At 34.5% G+C, this 19,306-nt stretch overlaps 1 protein-coding gene across 1 annotated transcript; it reads right to left on the reverse strand.

The window, feature by feature from the left end:
- Positions 1-1,524: 1,524 nt before the first annotated feature.
- Positions 1,525-3,162, reverse strand: LOC116338059 (zinc finger protein SNAI2). Its single transcript, XM_031763110.1, has one exon. The coding sequence runs from the start codon at positions 2,982-2,984 to the stop codon at positions 1,830-1,832; it is 1,155 nt and encodes a 384-aa protein (XP_031618970.1). The 5' UTR covers positions 2,985-3,162; the 3' UTR covers positions 1,525-1,829.
- Positions 3,163-19,306: the final 16,144 nt, after the last annotated feature.

The following is a 19,306-nucleotide window of genomic DNA, read 5'->3' on the forward strand; positions in this document are numbered from 1 at the left end:
ACGTATTATTACGATTTTTCTTTTTTTTAAATTCACTTCGGGCTCATACGCTTTGTATTTGCACACATTAAAAAATAACCAAAATGCGCAAAGGAAACGGAACAGAGAAATAACATCAATTTCGATGTCGAACTTCTTCGTACACTTTTATTGTGCGCCCAGTGGTATAGTTTATGTTTTTTTTTTTTTTTCATTTTAGTTCAAAAGAAAATTGCAGAGATGAAATTGAATCCAGTGATTACCGGTCTTGCGTACATTTCGTTCGATACATTAATCATTACGATCGCTGAAATTTATAATTAAATTATTAATTTCAATTGGAGCGATTCGCAAGCAAGAAAAGTGGGCCATCCAAAGCGGATCTGTTTAGTTTTATCTCTCGTTTCTTTAAAAAAAAGTGATATACGATCATAAATTACGACATTTATTTCTTGTTTTCCGCTGCTGATGCGGATGATCAACATTACAACGCAATCAGAAAATATTGTCCCTTTTATTTGCTGAGAAAAATGAGATTACTTTCGTAGACATTCTTTTCCAATAAGAATTTGCTCAGTTTGGACATACTCCAGAGTGAGCACCTATTGGATTATTTTCGTAGTCAATTTGCTCAGATTTTAAAAATTTAAATAAATGGACATTTAACAGTATTGGATTTCTTCGTGGTTATTTCAAAGTTTTTGCATCATTTTTCACGATATTGAAAAGATCATTATATTTTGAAGAAAAGATAAACAAATATACGCCTGCGTCACCACGAAAATTATATGTGTGCATGTTGCTTTCGAATCGAAAGCAAGCCGATGGAATTGTTTGCATTAGCCAAAGAGAAGAAGTGCTTATTGCCAAAGCCACCGAAGACACACACACTCACACACATACCAAAAGAGAAAAAATACCAGTAGCGGTTGATCAAGTTGTAAAAATTAATGATAGCAATTATTTGAGAAGATTAATGTTAAACTCGATGAGAAGAACTGCTTAGCTGTCTGTGCAGTTTGCTGTGTGCGTTTTTTGTGTTCATGTTTTTCGCTTCATTTTTTTTGTTTCGATTTCAAAAAAAAAAATGAAAGAGAAATAAAATGTGATGGAAAAAAAATCAGCACATTGTATTTTTGATGCGTTTCAGAGTCGCTTTTATTTAATTTCCATCGTTGTCCAAATATCATTTTGCACAGCGTCATCTCTATGACGGTCAGTATCAAGTTTTGGTCGTTTTTTTTCTCTGCTTACCTTTCTTACCATTTACTTTTGTTGATGATTTCATTTGGCCTGTTTTTTTTTCTTCTCTTCGTATCGCTTATCCATAACAATTTGTTCGTTGGTGTTGAGTTGATAATTTATATTTTTAATGCTGAAAGAAAGTTCCTGCAGAAAAAAGACGACTGAAAAAGTATGAAAAAGCAGAAGAAAAAAACAGATGGATTTTTTTTTATAAAAAATTATTTTCATTTTTGTTTTATTTTTTTAAAAAAAAGAACTTGTCATTTTTTCGTTCGATGAAAGTACATGGTATGAAAAATATGCAAGGCACAATAAATAAATTAACCATAAATACCTAAACATCTAAAAGCCTTAAAAAGTCCAATTAAGCAACATAAATATGACTAGGAACAACATTATTTTACTTTTTTAAATTGTATGTTCGCATTCTCGCCTTAACTATTTTTGGTATTCTCTAACAATGATGCAATTTCTAGCGCAACTTAACTCTAATCGAATGAATTTCCTTATAAAATACAAAATGGCAAAGGAGCATATATTAAATTACAAAAATGATGAAGAAAATGTAACTTATAATTAAACCTTAATGGAAAAAATCTTAATTATTAATGGTGTTGTTCGTGCAAACCGGGGCAGCCACTTTCCATGTGTTTGGTGAGCAGTGACATTCTTGAGAATGTTTTGCTGCATGTTGAACAACTGTATTTTTTCACATCTGAATGAGTTTGTAGATGTGCGCGCAAATTTGATTTGTCGGCGAAGGCTCGATGGCAAAACTGGCAACTGAATGGTTTATCACCAGTATGTGTGCGAATGTGGCCTTGTAATAGCCATGGTCGTGAAAATGCTTTGCCGCACAAATGGCACTTACATGGTTTGGTGTGTGTTCGGATGTGCATCTTCAATGCTCCCAACGATGTGTAAGTTTTCGGACAGAATTGGCAGTCGAATGATTTCTTGGCTTGGTTGTTTGGTGATGCTGTGCAATGGAATTGCTTGTGTTTTGTCAATCCCGAGTACGTCGAATATGATTTGTTGCAGTCGGAACATTGGTAGCGTGGCAATTCGGTTGGTTTGTTTGTACTTACAGCATTTGCTTGCATCATGGTGTATGGATCTTCAATTGATGATGCTGGTGACATTGAGCTGCGCGTTGATGAACCGCCCAATGAACTGTGGCTGTGTGTTGGCGACATGCTGCTGTGGTATTCCTCGACGATGTGATGTTGTCGGCTGACGTATGGTGCATATCGATGAGTTTTGTTGACGGCAGCATATTGATGAACGGTAGCAATTTTCATTGGTGGCGGTGATGGAACAAATACACGATTCGATGGTGGAGACATTGATGGTTCACGTGAAAATGATTGCCAATATTCTGGTTCTGATTTGATCGATGAGGCCGATGGTGGTGGTGATATTTGTGTATAATTTAATGTGTTTGTTGTATTAGCTGCATATCCAGGTAATAGATTGTACAATTCTTGTTTAACATATGGAACGCGAGCTTCTTCGATTTTGTATGGAGCATAACGGATGCGATCTTGTTGATTATGCGTAGTAATATCCTTTAATGGCATCGAGCGAACTTTGTTCACATACGATGTTGGCTCCTCTTTGTTCACTTTACGGACGCACAAATTAACTGGTTCGTCTTGTTCTGGTTGGCTATCCACAACAGGATCCAAAAACATAATTGGCCGCTTTTTCAACGGGCAACTGTTGTAATTTTTCACTTCACTTTTCGCAAATTCTGCCATTTTTGTTTTCTTTTTTTTTTATAAAAAAAGCACTGAACGAAATAATTGATTTTTTTTTTTGAAAAAAAAAATTCAAGAAATTCACTTAAAATTCACTTTTACTTCTGATTTTCGAATCGAAGAAAATAAAATCTATATTTTATTTTTGCGTAAGAGAGAGACGTGTTAACTCAACGGCAAACGGGCCTTGAATGATCGTACACCAAAACCTGCTGATCTTATATACACGTCCCCTACCATCGAAACCAAGCGACATGCACACACCGGGCTCAATGTATGAACACGAAAATGAGAGAATAAGAGAACTCAATAACAAAAAAACTCGTATATGTCTATATGTATTTCAACGCAGTGATCTCGGTCGTAGAAAAGAACTTCTCTGTGTGCAATTGAACACGTGCCGCTTCAAATATATACGAACAATATGCATGCATAGAGTAGAATAACAACAAAAAACTAGTGTTTTTGTTTCCCCTCATGTAATGTTGCCTTCCTTGTTCATCCTTTGCCACAGCAATGTTTGGTGTGTGCATGAGTGCGTAGAGTATCGAGCCTAAGCAACAGCTGCTGCTGTTGATGGTAAGTTACCGATGTCGTTCTCGCTGCCGTTATTGTCTTGTTCTTGGTGCTGTACTGCATTTCGATTCATTTTGTTGTTGCTTTTTGTCATTATTCATTCTTTCAATCAATATACGCATACATGCATTCATATACACGCTGCTCTTAATGCTCACATGAGTTGAATATATCAGGTACTGTATGTGCTGATGAATTCGATCGTTATGTGCACTGCAGTATGTGTGAGAGTGCATCTATCATGCTACCTATGGACTTTTCTACTTCGTTCTTCTTTTCTACGGGCATTCGCTGCTGCTTCGAATACATGTATGGCTTGGGCGCAAAAAAAAGGCGCAGGTATAAAGCATTAGAATTTCGGTCACCTTTTTCTCTATCTCTATGCGTTTTTAATGCATTTCGACCATTTCGTTTTGAATGCACACGCTTATCGAAGTGATAAAATATATATTATTTTTGGATTTGGAGCACGGGCAATCTCTGGATTAAAGTTCATTGTATAATAAGTTTTATTTGGGGCAACAATGAATCACTCTCAATTTAAATGAATTTCAATTTCAAAATGTCCAAAGTTTTTTTTTTGGTATCGATATTATTCAATGCGCATTTGTAGGTCAATCTTGTCCAGTATCAATGGCTTTATTACACGTGTGTTTTTTTGACATACCGATTCGATTCATATCTTATTTCGTTTTCATATTCAATATGCTGCATCACGCAAGAATCATTTTACGAAAACCGTTTTGTATGATGTTGTCACTGATCGAAATACCAACAAACATTTCGATCGAATAACAATTTTTCTGCAACGAGAAAAATAAGTTATAAAGAATAACATTTCTTAACTTGCGCACAAAAACGGTTTCGCCGAAAGTGAATAAAATACATTTGTTTTTGTGTTATTTTTTTACTTTATATTCTTAAGACATTCTCGATTATTTTGCACTCGATGTTGTTTTTATTGGTGCGGAATTTGTGCATTTCTCTTGTATGCTGCATTCTTTTTTGTTTTGATTTTAATTTATTATTCGACAACAAAATCGATAAGAATCATTTTGACGTGAGAATTGTCCAAACAAAACATAAAAATCACACCACAGTTTATGGACATTGAACGTGCAGAAATTTCGGACCATGATTTGTTGAATGTTGGCCCATGTATAACTGAAAGCGAACATGTACAATTACGGTGATGAATCCTATCGTAAATTATCGTTTTCAAAGTTCATTTTTTGTTGTTTCAAAGTATCCACTTGTGTACAATTTGTAACGTGTTTTTGGTTTCGGTAAAATATTCCATTGCATTCATTCAAACTCAAGCCAAAAACTCAATGTATCGGTAGAAAAACAGTCTTTCCCAGAACTATAGTCATTTGAACAACTGTATTTAAATTTCATGAAATCAAAGTCGATTTCGCAGGGTTCACCATATCATTTCTACCATAAAACCGTGAAGAAAGTAGAAAAACTTGCTAAAATCGTTGTCGAGGGACTTGAATTTTCATGTAAATCCAGTTGTTCAGATTTTTTTCACCATCGGAAGCTAAAACTACTATTTCCGTTAAAAAAATTAAAAGACGCGCGTGCATTGGTTTCTTTTACCCATAATTTATGTGTTCATGTGTTTGATTTCTTCTTTTTCTTCATAACAAAAAAAATTTGGCCGCCAAATGAAATGGAAAACTGAAACCAAGGTGGTGATTTTTTGTCGACGCTAAATTTGATCTTGATTTTTATTGTAATGGCATTTTTTCTTCCGTTTATTGCGCCGAACCAAAAAACACACCAATGTAAGTGAAGAAAACTAGACTGTGTGCTCGTGAAAACAACACTAGGGATTCAGTCGTTACAAACGCATAAAATGAGTATTGGTTGCGGGCACAGATTGCCAGTCTATTTTATACGAAATGAAATGCCATTAGTTAATTTTAATATTGAGATCCGACAAATAAACCAATTTGAAGTTTTACGGTACGATATTTTGCCACACATCTGTTCGAAATTTGGTATTTCTGCACGTAGCGCACACACATCACATTTATTCTATTCATCAAATGAACGAACGATGAAATATATATATAAAAAATATCAACAATTACTGGCTTGAGCAAGGGAGAACTCATCGAATCTATGTACATAAACATAGGTGTATTCTGCATTTTGAAAAAGAATTACACATCGATGCACACATACATCGAGACAAGCGACCGCATACACCGAACCGACGAGAGGAAAATACCGAAGCGCGTTAGTTTGTTTTTATAGACCCGTAATAATTTATATATACGTAACATTAATGCACACATAAATGCTATTATTGTATTAATTTTTCGTTCGACATTCAGTGCATTGTGTATGTGTGTGGAAAGTGGCAAAGAAAAATGCGAACAATATAAATGCAGCACGCTTGCATTTTTGGTTCTTTATAAATGGCATCATTTTCAAAAATTTTCGATAGAGCGACGGTACTCACTCTATTTGAAATGAACGAAGAAAAGCCCGGTGCAATTATGACCTGCTTTTTCTCTGCTTTCCAATGCGTTCTCCCTCTCTCATTATTATTTTTTTTAATTTTCAATTGAATATAGTCTCTCTCTCCATGGCATATACTTGATATCATCTCATTTCAATGCCTCTCTTCTATTCTTTTCGAACGAAGAAAAATCACTGCAAAACAAATGAAGCTGAAATTCAAAGGAATAAAGTGAACATACCGAAATTATTGTATAAGATGCAGACAGAAAAAAAATCCAAAGTTGTGGAATGAAGGAAAGATGACATCGATCGAATTATAAAAATCAAGTCGATCTTTCGATGTATGGACGTGTGTATGTGTATACACAAACGGCTGTGTTTCTTTTGTGTCTGTGCATTGATCTCAAATGCATTTATTTCCTATTCAACTTTTCGGAAGTTATTAAGTTGATCGAAACGAAATGAGAAAAGAAATAGCCCAGACGACATACAACTTTTTCGACCAATGCAAACAAAAAGATGGACAATAACGGATCTCGTTTTTTTGTGTGTGCTCACATAAAATAGCAAATCGGAAGAACACCGGCCAATCAATACATGTAATAAATCTAAACTCTTCTCCAATTTGTCTGTCATTTATTAGATAAAAAAGAGACATTCTTTTTTACTTTGGCCGCAGCATTCATGACAATTTTGTTTGATTTATCCATTGCATCGACTTGAAACTTGCAAGTAATTCCATTGCATAACTTTACCTGAATTTTTGCTGTCTAGCACAGTGACTTTTTTGAAATTCAATGCTAGAAAATCGGTTGTTATTTGCTTAGATTCATTTGTGTTGATTTGATTTTTTTTCTGCTGCTAAGCAGCAGCGGTACTAGCACAGCTTTGCATGCGATGCATCTGCTCGAGGGGTTAAATCAAAACGATGTTGTTGCTGAGGGTCAGACTTTTCAATATGTACAACATCGAGTGTTATGGAATACGGTATTATGTGTTTGAATTGAATTCGATGGCGCATGCACATGCTTGCATTTTTTCACGTTTCATGTCGACTCTCGTCTCAGCTCGGTTTCTAAATGCGTACGCTATACATATATCCGTATTTACACTGGATCATGTTTTTCCGATTTTCTTCCGTTGATGTGTATGCGCGCGCGCATATCCAAAAATAACCGTTAAAATATTTCTTAATACTATACAGAAAGAGAGCGAGCATCATTCTTGCTTGAACTTGAAACAGTTGTGAAATAGACACGTACATACATCGAAAAGTAAAAGCGGGTTTCGGTTGCTGAGCAGTTTCATTCAGTGTAGCAGAAAACCATCAAAAAACGGTAATGGTTTCGGTGTTTTTCTTCATCTTTTGCATCGTGTATCCCTTTAGGAAAAGGTGTTGAATCAAGCATCAAAACATGTAGGGCAGATGATTCTCATCTGACGGAATCTAACGGAGGGTTTTATACATAAAACAAACACAGATTTGGACATTTGTGCCACTTTTAATACTTGTTAAAACAGCAATGCACATTTGTCGATCCTCACATCGATTCAACATTGTAATTTTATATGTTTCAAAATGAACCGAATTTTGATGTGTATGCCTGTCGTATTTGAGGTAACTGTTAAATGTTCAGCATTTGATTTGGATGATGAAAAAATCACAGAGTGACTCGTTTTTATATTCATACGGGATCCGTATGAAAATGTGTGTGCAAGATGTTTCGGACAACCAGGTGACCGAAATCGATACCAAACGCGAGACGACAAGTAAAAATAGATTAAATTACCAATTGTAACGGACCTTCTGTTCATTTGAAATCAAACAAACAAGGAACCATGAAATATATGTCGGAACAAAGCAAAAATCGATTTGATTAAACGGAAAAACCATAATGCAGCCAACACGTTTTTTTCAAATTTTCAAATGTCTTTTTTTCGGCCGTTACTGTCCCAAACACATGATCCATACAGGATATTTACATTGACAAGTACTAACCGAAACAATGAAAAAAAAAGAATCAACAAGTCCATTTCCATTTGTTGTTGCACCGAATTTAACGAGATTCGTGTAAATGTGCACTTTGAATGAAAAACAGGCACTAATTATATTCAACGGATGGGAAAATAACTTGTTTACGTAGAACATGTTTTGTATTCACAAAAATATCTGCACACATTTTACCTGAACAGAATGTGTGAATATTTTGCATTTCTCTCTCTCTCTCTGGACAATTAATTCTGACAATTTTCAAATCAAACGTACTTTTCCCCGTTTTGCATAAAAAGATCCCGCACCTATTTCATTGGGTTTTTTTCGCACCAATATGGGAATTTCCTCTCATTCATTCTCTCTATGTTTGTCATTCATGCTACAGCATCCGGAAATTCTTTTCGCCTTCTTCTCGTTTCCATTCTTCTTTCGGTACATACAACACCCAAATGATAATATGCACAAAAACCCCGAACAAACAATCACAATTTATAAGTTTAAGGTAATTTGTGTGCAAGAATATAATTGCTAGTACAAGAGAGAAAAAATCTTTTTTTTTTCATCACCACAGTCGATACATGCTTTGAATTAATTTCGGCTCGTACCATATGGTATTTTATGCATTTTTAAAAAGGCTCGACAGAAATGGCGTTAGAAAACAAATACAATTAGAAGAACAATGATGAAAAAGAGAAAATATGAAAAATCTGAAAGGAGAGAGTGAGGGAGAGAAAGTGAGAAGATAGAGAGAGAGAACGAAAAAAATTACGCATGTAAAGACGTTTAGCACGGGAATTGGTTTATGACATTGAAATTGTTGGTTTGTTTTATGATGTGGCGCTATGTTATTCAAAGACGAACAGCACCATACAAACCGAATGCACATTTTACACATTTTCACACGTATGCCAATTTGTCTGGCTGATAGTTGAGCGTCTTTGTTTTTATCTTCATTCCGTCTTTTGTTATTGTTTTTCCTTCTGTTGGGTTTTTGGTACGTGCGTAGGTGCAATGTAGTAAGTATATGTATAAATTCTCATCTGGTTGCAATTACGTTGAAAGCGTGTGAAATTTCTCGTTTTTCCTTTGGAAATTGAAGGATAATTTTTGGACACAAGCCGATCGGAACGAAAGCAAAAAAACAGTCAAAAAATAAAGTCAAAACATTCGTTCTTTTTCAAGTCCATGACTCTGACTCTCAGCGCCATATAAACTCATTTCAATTTTACAGCTCAATTTCTTCTTTTTTTTCGGTGTGCAAGAGAAACAACTACATCTATTTCATTATATGGAAAAAATTCCCGAGCATTTATAAATTGAAAACATACCATGTGAACTTTCCCCTGGCCCATTCCTTTTGATATTTGTTAGAAGATGAGCATCAAATGTAAATGCGTAATATGTATCTTTTCTCAGTTTGGTGATGCTGAGAGAGCGAAAGAAGAGAGAGAGAGAGAGAGAGAGAGAGAGAGAGAGCATTTAGAATGACTGCATGGATTTTCCCTGCATAGAATTACGGTGATTTCAGATGAATTCTTCGCTTTATTGTCGGCAAAGATCGATGTGTACCTTTGACGATTACTAGAACTGGCAACCGTGTGAAGGAACTTTTTGAGTGAGAAAGAAACATGCAAGCCGTAATTTACATGGGATCGTAAGGGAAAAACTACTTCGGCTCGTACAAAGTAAGCGAAAGGTGGCCGAAAATGTATCTTCGATCCGGTCTTCGATGCAATTCAATGGGAATTTTTTTTTTATTTATGCCTCCCTTTGTTTTAGAAAGTTCTTTTGCAGTTTGTTCTGCGCTGAATGGTGACATTTTCAAATCTACTCAATTGCACAAAGACAACATAAATAATAGTGATTGTGAAACGGAACATAGATTCTTGAAACAACAACAAAAAATAATAATAAAATAACAATAAAAAGCACATGATGTGGAGTGTAAGTGCGCGATTACGGATCTGGTGGAAGAGGCTTTCTTTTTCACTCACTTGGTTGTTGTCACATTTATCGAATATTAATGGAGTCGAGCGTCGTCGAATCGTTATGTAATGTGCAATTGCAAGCACTTTAACTTGTCACATTAGTAAAATTTATTAATTTTCGATCTGTGAATATCGCCGGTTTTCCAACTCTCTTTTACATTATTTGCGACACACTCATAGACACTGATGCAAAATGAACATACAGAAAAATATATGCAATCGCACAGGGCAATAAAAAGAAAATATACATAATTTCACAATGAACAAAACAAAAGAAGAGAAAAATTGAGGGAGAGAGAGAGATAAAATGTGAGCGCTCAAACGCGCACCCGCGACACATCAAAAATTGCTCAAGTACAAACAGCATATTGAATTGAGCATAATATGTTGAAATAACCACGGCGCATTTATGTCACTTCCATTTGTATTTATGGCAGGGAAACATTTTCGATTGACAAAATAAACGGCAACGTTATTCATTTTTTTTTCTCCCATTTATTCATTTTGTTGCGTTGAGTTCGATTCAAAAAGCATTATTTACACTGTGATTATAACCGTTATTTTCCAATTTTTTTCCCGCTTCGCAAGAGATCTTTTTTTCATTTCACTGCATATTTATAAGTGGTTGCAGACGATTGCAAGCGGCCAACAAGTGAGAGCGACACGCCGATTTTTTTTCATCATGCCAACGTTGAATTACGAGTGTAAGAGAGCAATATAAAAACAGCAATATCATGCATAATAATTTTAATATTAATAATGTAATTCAATAATAAATTCAACGCTTTAATTCCTTTTTTTTCCGCTTGTCTTTTTCCGATAGGTTAATTATGCGGTGTGTTTCAAAAGGAAGTACAATATGCCTAGAGTTGACTCAAGAGTTATTGCATGTGTCACAGACACTTTTCAATGTACTCTCAATCAAACTTATTTTTATCAAACTGGACAGCAAACTCAAAATTTACCAGAGTTTTTGGAAGATAGCTGAGGATAAGAATGGAAATTCGAAGAAAACAACTCTAAACTACATTCCGGAAACGATTTCTTTTTCTGTTTGTTTTCTAATAAAAATGTGTTATGAGCTTGTGCTGATTGTATTGACTCTGGTTTATGGTATTTCACTAGCAAATCATTCGCACGTGTATTGCCATTGTTTTTATTCCATCTGTAGAATGTTGGAAAAACCTTCAAAAATTTTACGATAAGCGCCAAGTGAGTAACCACTGTGTTCCCACAGAAAATTAAGTCGATGCGAGAGAAAAAAATACGACAGGACAAAGTACTTGCATGCAGTTTGAACAAATTTGCTGCGCTGTTATCGTCATTGCCAAACATATGTTCGAGACGATAATAATATGTTGAGCTCTCGTGCTGAACCTTTACTACACCTTCTTAGTATCAGTGAATATCTTATTATGAATAAATAACAACAACATTTGAATGAAAAAGAGACAAAAAAAACTTGAATAGAATCGAAGGAGAAATTAAACATATGAAAAATTGAAAAGAAAAAAACTTGAATATAAAATTAATAAATAGTGTCCATTCATGGTTTTCAGTCGATTCAATAGAGAGACACGCAATAAAAGCGTCGAACAAATATTTATATAAACAATTTTTCTTTCTTTCAATCGAGCATAAATCAACCGGAATTCATTTCATTCTTTTGAGTTTCTTAATCCAGTTGCATCAAAGGAACTAATTCAATTGATTCCTGGCTGGATTCTCTAAATGGGCCATTCGTTGGCTTTTTTATATGCTGTTTGATAAAAGTGAATGACGATTTTACCTGTGCCATAGACGTTCTGCTTACAAAAGGATCTGCATTTGATAAAACTTACAATAGGATGCATTTGATAAAAATTTGTAGATTTGAATTGTCTTGAAACATTAAAATTGAACAAACAAAACTGAATTCAATTTCAAGTTCATCGAGTAGCGATTTATAGAATTTATGATTAAATAAAACTTCATGCGATGATTTTTATTGAAAAAAAATCAAACAATACATATAAACAGCTCCGGTACACGTTATTATGTGTCAATGATTTTGTATTTTGAAGATGATCATTTATCAAAGTGCATCGAATGCGGATCGGAAAAAGGTTCAGATAAAAATCGATTTTTGTTGGGATGTCGTCGTTCTTCGACTCCAAACACAAAAGGAGCGATGCGTGAATTTGGTAAAACACCAAAAACGAAACGCTTAAGATTAAATTCATTTGGCGCAATGCACAAACGACACCAGCAACAACAACAAAGAAACCGTACGATTGGACAGATGTGTCGAAGTGATCGCACACGATCAACAAGCCATTGAATAAAGCGCATATTTTATGCTCATAAAAGTAATGGAACAAAAAAAAGAGAATAAGACGAAATATACTGAATAGAGGGTAAATCAAATGCAATGAAAATCACAACTTTAGCTACATAGAAGACGGAGATGCAGTGTATTTAATAATACAGAATCTCTTTACCTTACACACACACACATTACCTTATATTCTTTCTTCAGTTTGGTGTTTATGTACTGTATGCATTTTTTCTTGAAGTGCATACGAACAGATGTCAAAGTTTTTACTTGTTTTTTTTTTTCTTGTTCTTCGTCTATTTTTACAGCATGTTTCTTATACACCCATTATTTTCAGCTCCTTGTTGTTTGTATACGGCTTGATTCCTTTCGGTATATATTATTATAATCCTGTGTTATTCTTGTGTCGCTTATGTAACCGTGTTTCGAACAAACTGCTTAGGTGAAAGGGAGCTGAACTTTGTGTTGTATGCGTTACGAGGCGAATGTACTTTGGCGTTGAACAAAGTCGATATTTCCAAATGCTTGTATCGAATTCATTTCTTTAAAATTATTAATTTTTGCTACGGTTTTATGACGACTTAAAAATTCAATCAACCGTTGACGACGCACAATACAAAACACGCATGCTCTTTCTCTCTTTCGTTTGAATAGCGCAGCGATCCTCCTTCATTTTAAAAACTAATAATTTCCTATTCCTTTTGTAAAGTGAATATGATTCTGTTTCGAAGCGAATAAATTGAAAATAAAGAAGTGAAGTTGGAGGTTTTTCATTTTCGATTATATTATTTTTTATTTTGGTTATATGGTTTTCAGTTTTGCCAAATACGCGTTACACAGCACATGTCTATGTTGTATTGTTTGATAGCTTTGTTTCGTCCATTGCACTGATGTTGAAATATGACGACTTTTAAAAACGCAACAATTTTTCTTCGTTTCTTCTCCATTTTTGGTTTCTCTCTCTATGTGTTGCCATGCAGATGTACCACACCTTGTCACTGCTACGGTTGACAACAACGACGAGATTGAATGGAAAAAAGTGCATTGTTTTCATTTGGTTGCATCTTTAAATGTCTTTGATTTTGTCAAGACAGAGAGAAAGCGAAAATAAAAAGATGAAGGAATTGAAACTAGATGCGGCTGCAACTTTTCGAACGGCATTGTTCAATTGTGACGACACAATTGTAGGAAGATGTGAGCGTTATTCGTTGGCACATGCCAAAATTAATCAAAGAACGTTATGGATTTTGGTTTTGTTGCTGTTGCTTGGCTGTTTTTTTTATTTAAACAAAATCTTTTGTTAAATCGCTGGTTTTGCACACCTTGACTTTTGCGCACAAGCCAAATACAATTGTTCCATTGCATCAACATCGATAATCACTATTTTTTTTTTTTGAAGTGTTCGGAAGTCTATTTATTAAATAAAGAAAAAAACATCTTCAAACTCATGTCCCGAAATGAATAACTATAGTCATTTTGAAGCCATTAGCCGAAGCGTATCGAACAAGACTGATGTTTTATTCAAAGGAAACCGTATAACACCAGACAACAAAAAAAATGTTCCTCTTTCACTTTTCATCAAACATAAGAGAAATCAGTCAAGTCGCGCCAAATCTTCAAAAGATCTACTGAAAAAAAAAATCGAAAATTTATTATGGCGCTTTTCAAGCCACCCCGAAAATGCATCCTCCCAAGGAATCGATAAAAAGTGACTTATCGACAAACATATTAGAAGCAACACATTTGACGACATTATCTGACTGCAATGTAAAGCAATGCAACATTATTCATCTGCAAGTAATGTGTCAAGTAATGGCGGTCTCGAAACATGTGGAACTTCAACAAATTACTAAAAGATAAGAGAGCACAATTTTTCCATGTTTGCCATCACGTTAAGTGAATAAAGCAATATTTTAAAATAAACATGAAAAGGAACTTCACATAAATTGTTGGCTTCGTTGGCATCGGCTCTTGAAAAAAGGCGCACTTTGTTAGCGTCACCTCGCATCAAACCGAAAATCCGTTGATGATTTGTGTGAGTGAAGAACACTTTAAAAAAAAAGCGGCAAATTACTTTGTATAGGCGCTGTTCAGTCGATATGCAAACATACCGAATATGGAAAAAAGGGTTGCATCAAGTTGCCTGTTTAAACCTGTTGACTTTCATTCCAAATGTGAACAAATTATAAGGGAATCCGGTTTTACTAACCGTCATCATTGCAACAATATTATAAATTTAACGGAAATTTAGCATAAGCATTCTATTTGGAATACAACATTTATACCAATTTATACACACATCAAATTAGCATCGGCCACATCAAAATCACGTTGAAAATCATCTGCAATGTGCATTTCATTTTTAATATATAATGTAATTCACCCTTCTGTTTATGCTATTTAATGTGGATAAAATCTGCAAAGTGAGTTCATGCCCAAAGATCAGTGCGCAACCGAAATAATTTACCAGCCGTTATAGAATTCGAATTAAAACGACGGTTGCATTTCAGTTTGGAACATCTCATTCTCTCACAATAAGAGTCGCTTCAAATCATATATTTGAGCAATTTGATTGAACTGGTGCGTCTAAGCAGCCTGTGTTTTTTTTTATACTAGATGTAATCTATGTGTGTGTTTTTTTTGCTCTGTATGAAATGTGCGTGTGAAATCCTGTTCCGAGCAAAATCGCGGGATAAATTTTTATATCCGTAAAAACATTCATACATATATGTATATGCACAGACCCTTTTTTCAGCAAGTCCTGTGTTCTAATGGTTGACTTGACTTGAATAAAAGCGAAAATATTTGGTTGTACTGTGTGTACATGCGGTGTTTAAAGCCATTTCAACATGCGCATACGCACTTTAGCCTATAACGAATGACACTTTATTTTCCGTTGAGCCGATTTTTCGGGCTGGCAAAATTGAAAATATGAGAGCCTCATTGCGATGTCCCCTATGAAATTGAAATGTTGTGCACCTTGAAAATTTCAGTCCTTCTCCCTCTGTCTCTCTCGAAATTTGCGCAGCATCATTAAAACCATGAGAACAAAGATTAAATTATGTTGCGATGCATGGACGACTGCGTAACAAGAGAAAACAAAAATATGTTCGGAACCAGTATTTGTTGGCTCTCTCACATGTAACACCGAATTATTTCGTTCATTAGGGAGAGAATGAATAAGAGATTTCTCTACTTCCATCCCATCGCAAATGCATGGGAAACACCATCTAATATGTGCTCAATGTTAAGGGCCACATTTGCTGCCTTTAATAATAATTATATTTTTAGAATGCTGTGTGTGAATTCATGTGAACACGGTGTGTGTTTGGGTGCTTTCGTTATTTCATCTGCCGCGACGCAGAGACATGCACACACTGTGTGCTATGTGCAATTGTACAAGAATCACGATTTCACATCGATTGAGAGCAACGACGAAAATGGAAATTGTTTTGTTATTGAATTGGATTCGTTTAAGTTGCACGTAAAAACATGGAAACCAATTGTCACACTGAAGAACCCCAAACACATTTTGACGCTCATTTAAATGGAATAATTCTAAAAATAAAAAAAAAATCTAAATGAAACCTGAAAGCATTTATTCCTGTATGCCACACACAATTAGGTGGAAAACTTGCTAACTGCGACATGTAGATGCCGGTTATAAGCGGCGGAATTCAGTGTTCACAATTTTAAATGAATGTAAAATACATGAGCATGGTAATGGAAGTGAATTTCCTTTATTTTCAATGCTAAAATCTCATGTGAATTATGCTCATGAAAAATTTCAATTGAACGCAGGTGTGCAACGTCGTTTCAAAGCCTTTAGACTTTATTCAAAGTCAAGTCAATGTGAATTTTACCAAGTTCAAAGTACTTTTTAACCAAATGACTAAGTGGAAATATTCGCCGTTTCTATTCAGTGCTTATTCTCTATTTCGTTTCAACTAAACAACTTTTTTTAGAAGAGTCAATCGAAACTCAAGGACATAAACTAAAAAAGAACGTCATTTCAGAATAAAAAACACCACTTTACTTCATTTTGATTATGATTGAAGAAAAAACGTTGCTTTTGTTTAAAAAAGATGTATTTTCAAAAAAAGGAATTTGATTCTCAATGCATCTCAGGTGATTTATAAAGAATTGAGATTTATGTGACTTAAAACGATTGTCGATTGGCTTTATTGACCACTTGTATCGATGCGCTCACGATTCGAAGTGGATCCAATTTTTTTTTTGTTTTATTGAAAAAAAAAATTCTTTTTAAAAGAAGAACTAATCCAATAAATGCTTATCTAAACACGAACATGAATACGGTCAATTCACGAGAATCAATAGATTTGATGTAACAAAATCACACTGATTCTTTTCGTTGATAGAATCAATTTCGTTCACAAATGAATTGTTTGAAGAAGAAGAAAGAAATGAGAGAGAAAAAAGGAAAGGAAAATTCATGAATAAAAATTTAATAACGTAACGTAATATTGTGAATGAAATTCTGTCAATATATCAAATAACCATGGAAATAAGGATTGATATAATTCATGAGATCGAATTTGCAGCCACACACACGCATCAACCAAAAACTAAAATCAAACGCGATCCAAAGATGATTGTTTCACACAAAAAAATGCCCCGAGAATAAAGAGACCAAACATTTTTCTATGTATGCTAGAAAACATGTTGAAATTGGAATTCACAGATACGACAGAAATAATCCATACACTTGTTATGCTCTAAACAATGCATTGTCTTGAGATTTCATTTTGTCGAATTTTTTTTTTGTTATTTATATGCTTCAGGTTTGATCTATGTGTATGCATGTGAATCCATTTTTTTTGTTCCTGAATGCATTAAATAAAAACAAGATAAAGAAATAGTTCAGTTTTGTGAATTTTTATCCACAGTTTCTCTTTGTCGTTGTGTTTGCCAAAGTTGAAATTCGAGAGCAACACCAAAGAACGGAGAGAAAAGGAGGAACGAACGAACGAACGCACAAAAGGATTTAAAAGAAACTTATTATTATTATTGGATGCTTTATTTACCTGCTAAAGGACAATCCACAAAACATTATTACTGAATCCATTCATTCCGATGCAAAAGTGAATGGCAACAACAAGAACCAAATTTAAATCAATGTGAAACAAAAAAAATACACAACATAAGAGATATGAGAGTGAGAGAGAGAGAGTGAGAGAGAGAGAGGAGAAACCAAATCAATTTGAGATATATCTACCAAGTTGGGAACAAAAATTAAATTTTTCTCATCGCTTCTGATGTATCGACGAATAAATCCAAAAGGAATTTCCTTTGATTTCGCACTGTTTTTTTATTTTATTTTTTTTCCTCTTTCTATCCCGTTCGTGGTTGTCGTATTTACTTTTTTTCTGGACTGAAAACACATACTCAGAATTTTGATTCTATTCTCTCATGCACTTGTTTTGTGATAACAATGAAATGTTCTCAATTTTGCGAAAAATGACATAGACGAAAAAAAAACACTGTATTCCTTCTGAAAAATCACTTTTTTTCTGCTCAGCTTTTGTCTGTTGATTTCTCATTTTATTTTCGATCAGTTTTTGTTGTTGTTGATTTCAAACCTTTTTTCGGTGCGAACCAATCAGGCCACTTTCTCACGGAGTTCGATTTAATTTCGTTATCGACACTTTTTTTTATTACTATTTATACAAGCAACAAAGTAACATTCATTTTCCAATTTCTTTCGTGTCACTTTCTCATTTCTGTGGCATTTTCAGCGAAAATAATTGAAATAGACAGGCAACGATATGAATGCGATATCGTTCGACGCTCAACAAGGAAATTCGAAAATAGTTTCGTCTCTATTTTGGCGCTCATGTGAAAAATCACATTGAAAAGAGACGATGTGAATAAAAAATTGTTTTATGTTTCGGCATTTACCTTGACTAACATGCTGTGTGTGCATATCGATTAAACGTACACACATACCGAACTCATCAAATCGATAAAGAAAACAAATGATAAATTGGCATTTTTTCGAGGGGAAAACTTAGCATTTTACAGCATTTACAAGTTTTCTGCACCATTCCCACGGTGCGTTACCGAAAAATATTCAAAAAATTTGTTGTTTCCGAAAAATAACTTGAATAAAATTTTATATTGCGTCAAGGGAACGAATGAACAAACAAAAGATATCGTTCACATCGGGTGTAACGGTAAACAAGAGACTCTTCATTATTGCTATTATTATAAACATCTGCAAGTTTCCGAAGTTTTTCTTCTTCTGTATTATGCCCGAGTTGTAATTGTCGCATTAAATAACGGTGACGGCGCTGGGCTATAAATAAATGCAAGAAAATCAAAACCGAATAATCGGTCGACCCCCCTCTTTCAACTGCAAACACCACGTATAAATCTTGTTAGTTTTCTATTTACTTCACATGATTAACAAATGCACAGACATCAGCACCGAAATGCAACGACACAATATTTCATTTTGTGGATAATGATTCTCATGACGGCAACAACGATCGTGATCATACAATTTGGCAATGAAAATCCATTTTGAAAACGATAACAACTATGTATGCTCGCTTTTTTCGATTCGTGTGAAACTGATTCGAATTCGAAACACATACACATTTTAACTTTTACTTTAATTAATTGTGATCGATGTTCAGCTTTGAACTATTCACACATCACGTACAATCATTTACACTGTCAACATCAAATGGGTCAGAATGATTATTATGCAGTGACACTTTAGCGGAGTTATCAACTTTTCGAGTTTCATTCGCACCTGTTCAGTGTCGATTATTGGCATAGAAGAAGGCATTTTGTTTGACAAAATCATTTAGAAACGACAACAAGTCATTTGCATTTGAAATGTCAAGTTCAATTGAATTCAATGCCAATGAATCACTATATATTCAGTCGCTGTTACATTCCTGCACTCATTTTGAGTGGGAGTGTTAATGCAAAACCGTTGTGAGGAACT

The sequence above is a fragment of the Contarinia nasturtii genome, unplaced genomic scaffold (genome assembly GCF_009176525.2).
Source record: "Contarinia nasturtii isolate CC-2019 unplaced genomic scaffold, AAFC_CNas_1.1 Cnas_scaffold_350, whole genome shotgun sequence".
In the NCBI taxonomy this organism is placed as follows: domain Eukaryota; kingdom Metazoa; phylum Arthropoda; class Insecta; order Diptera; family Cecidomyiidae; genus Contarinia; species Contarinia nasturtii.

What these genes read in the sequence shown, in the direction of transcription:
- LOC116338059 (XM_031763110.1), bottom strand. Translation starts at nt 2,984, where the DNA reads ATGGCAGAATTTGCGAAAAGTGAAGTGAAAAATTACAACAGTTGCCCG.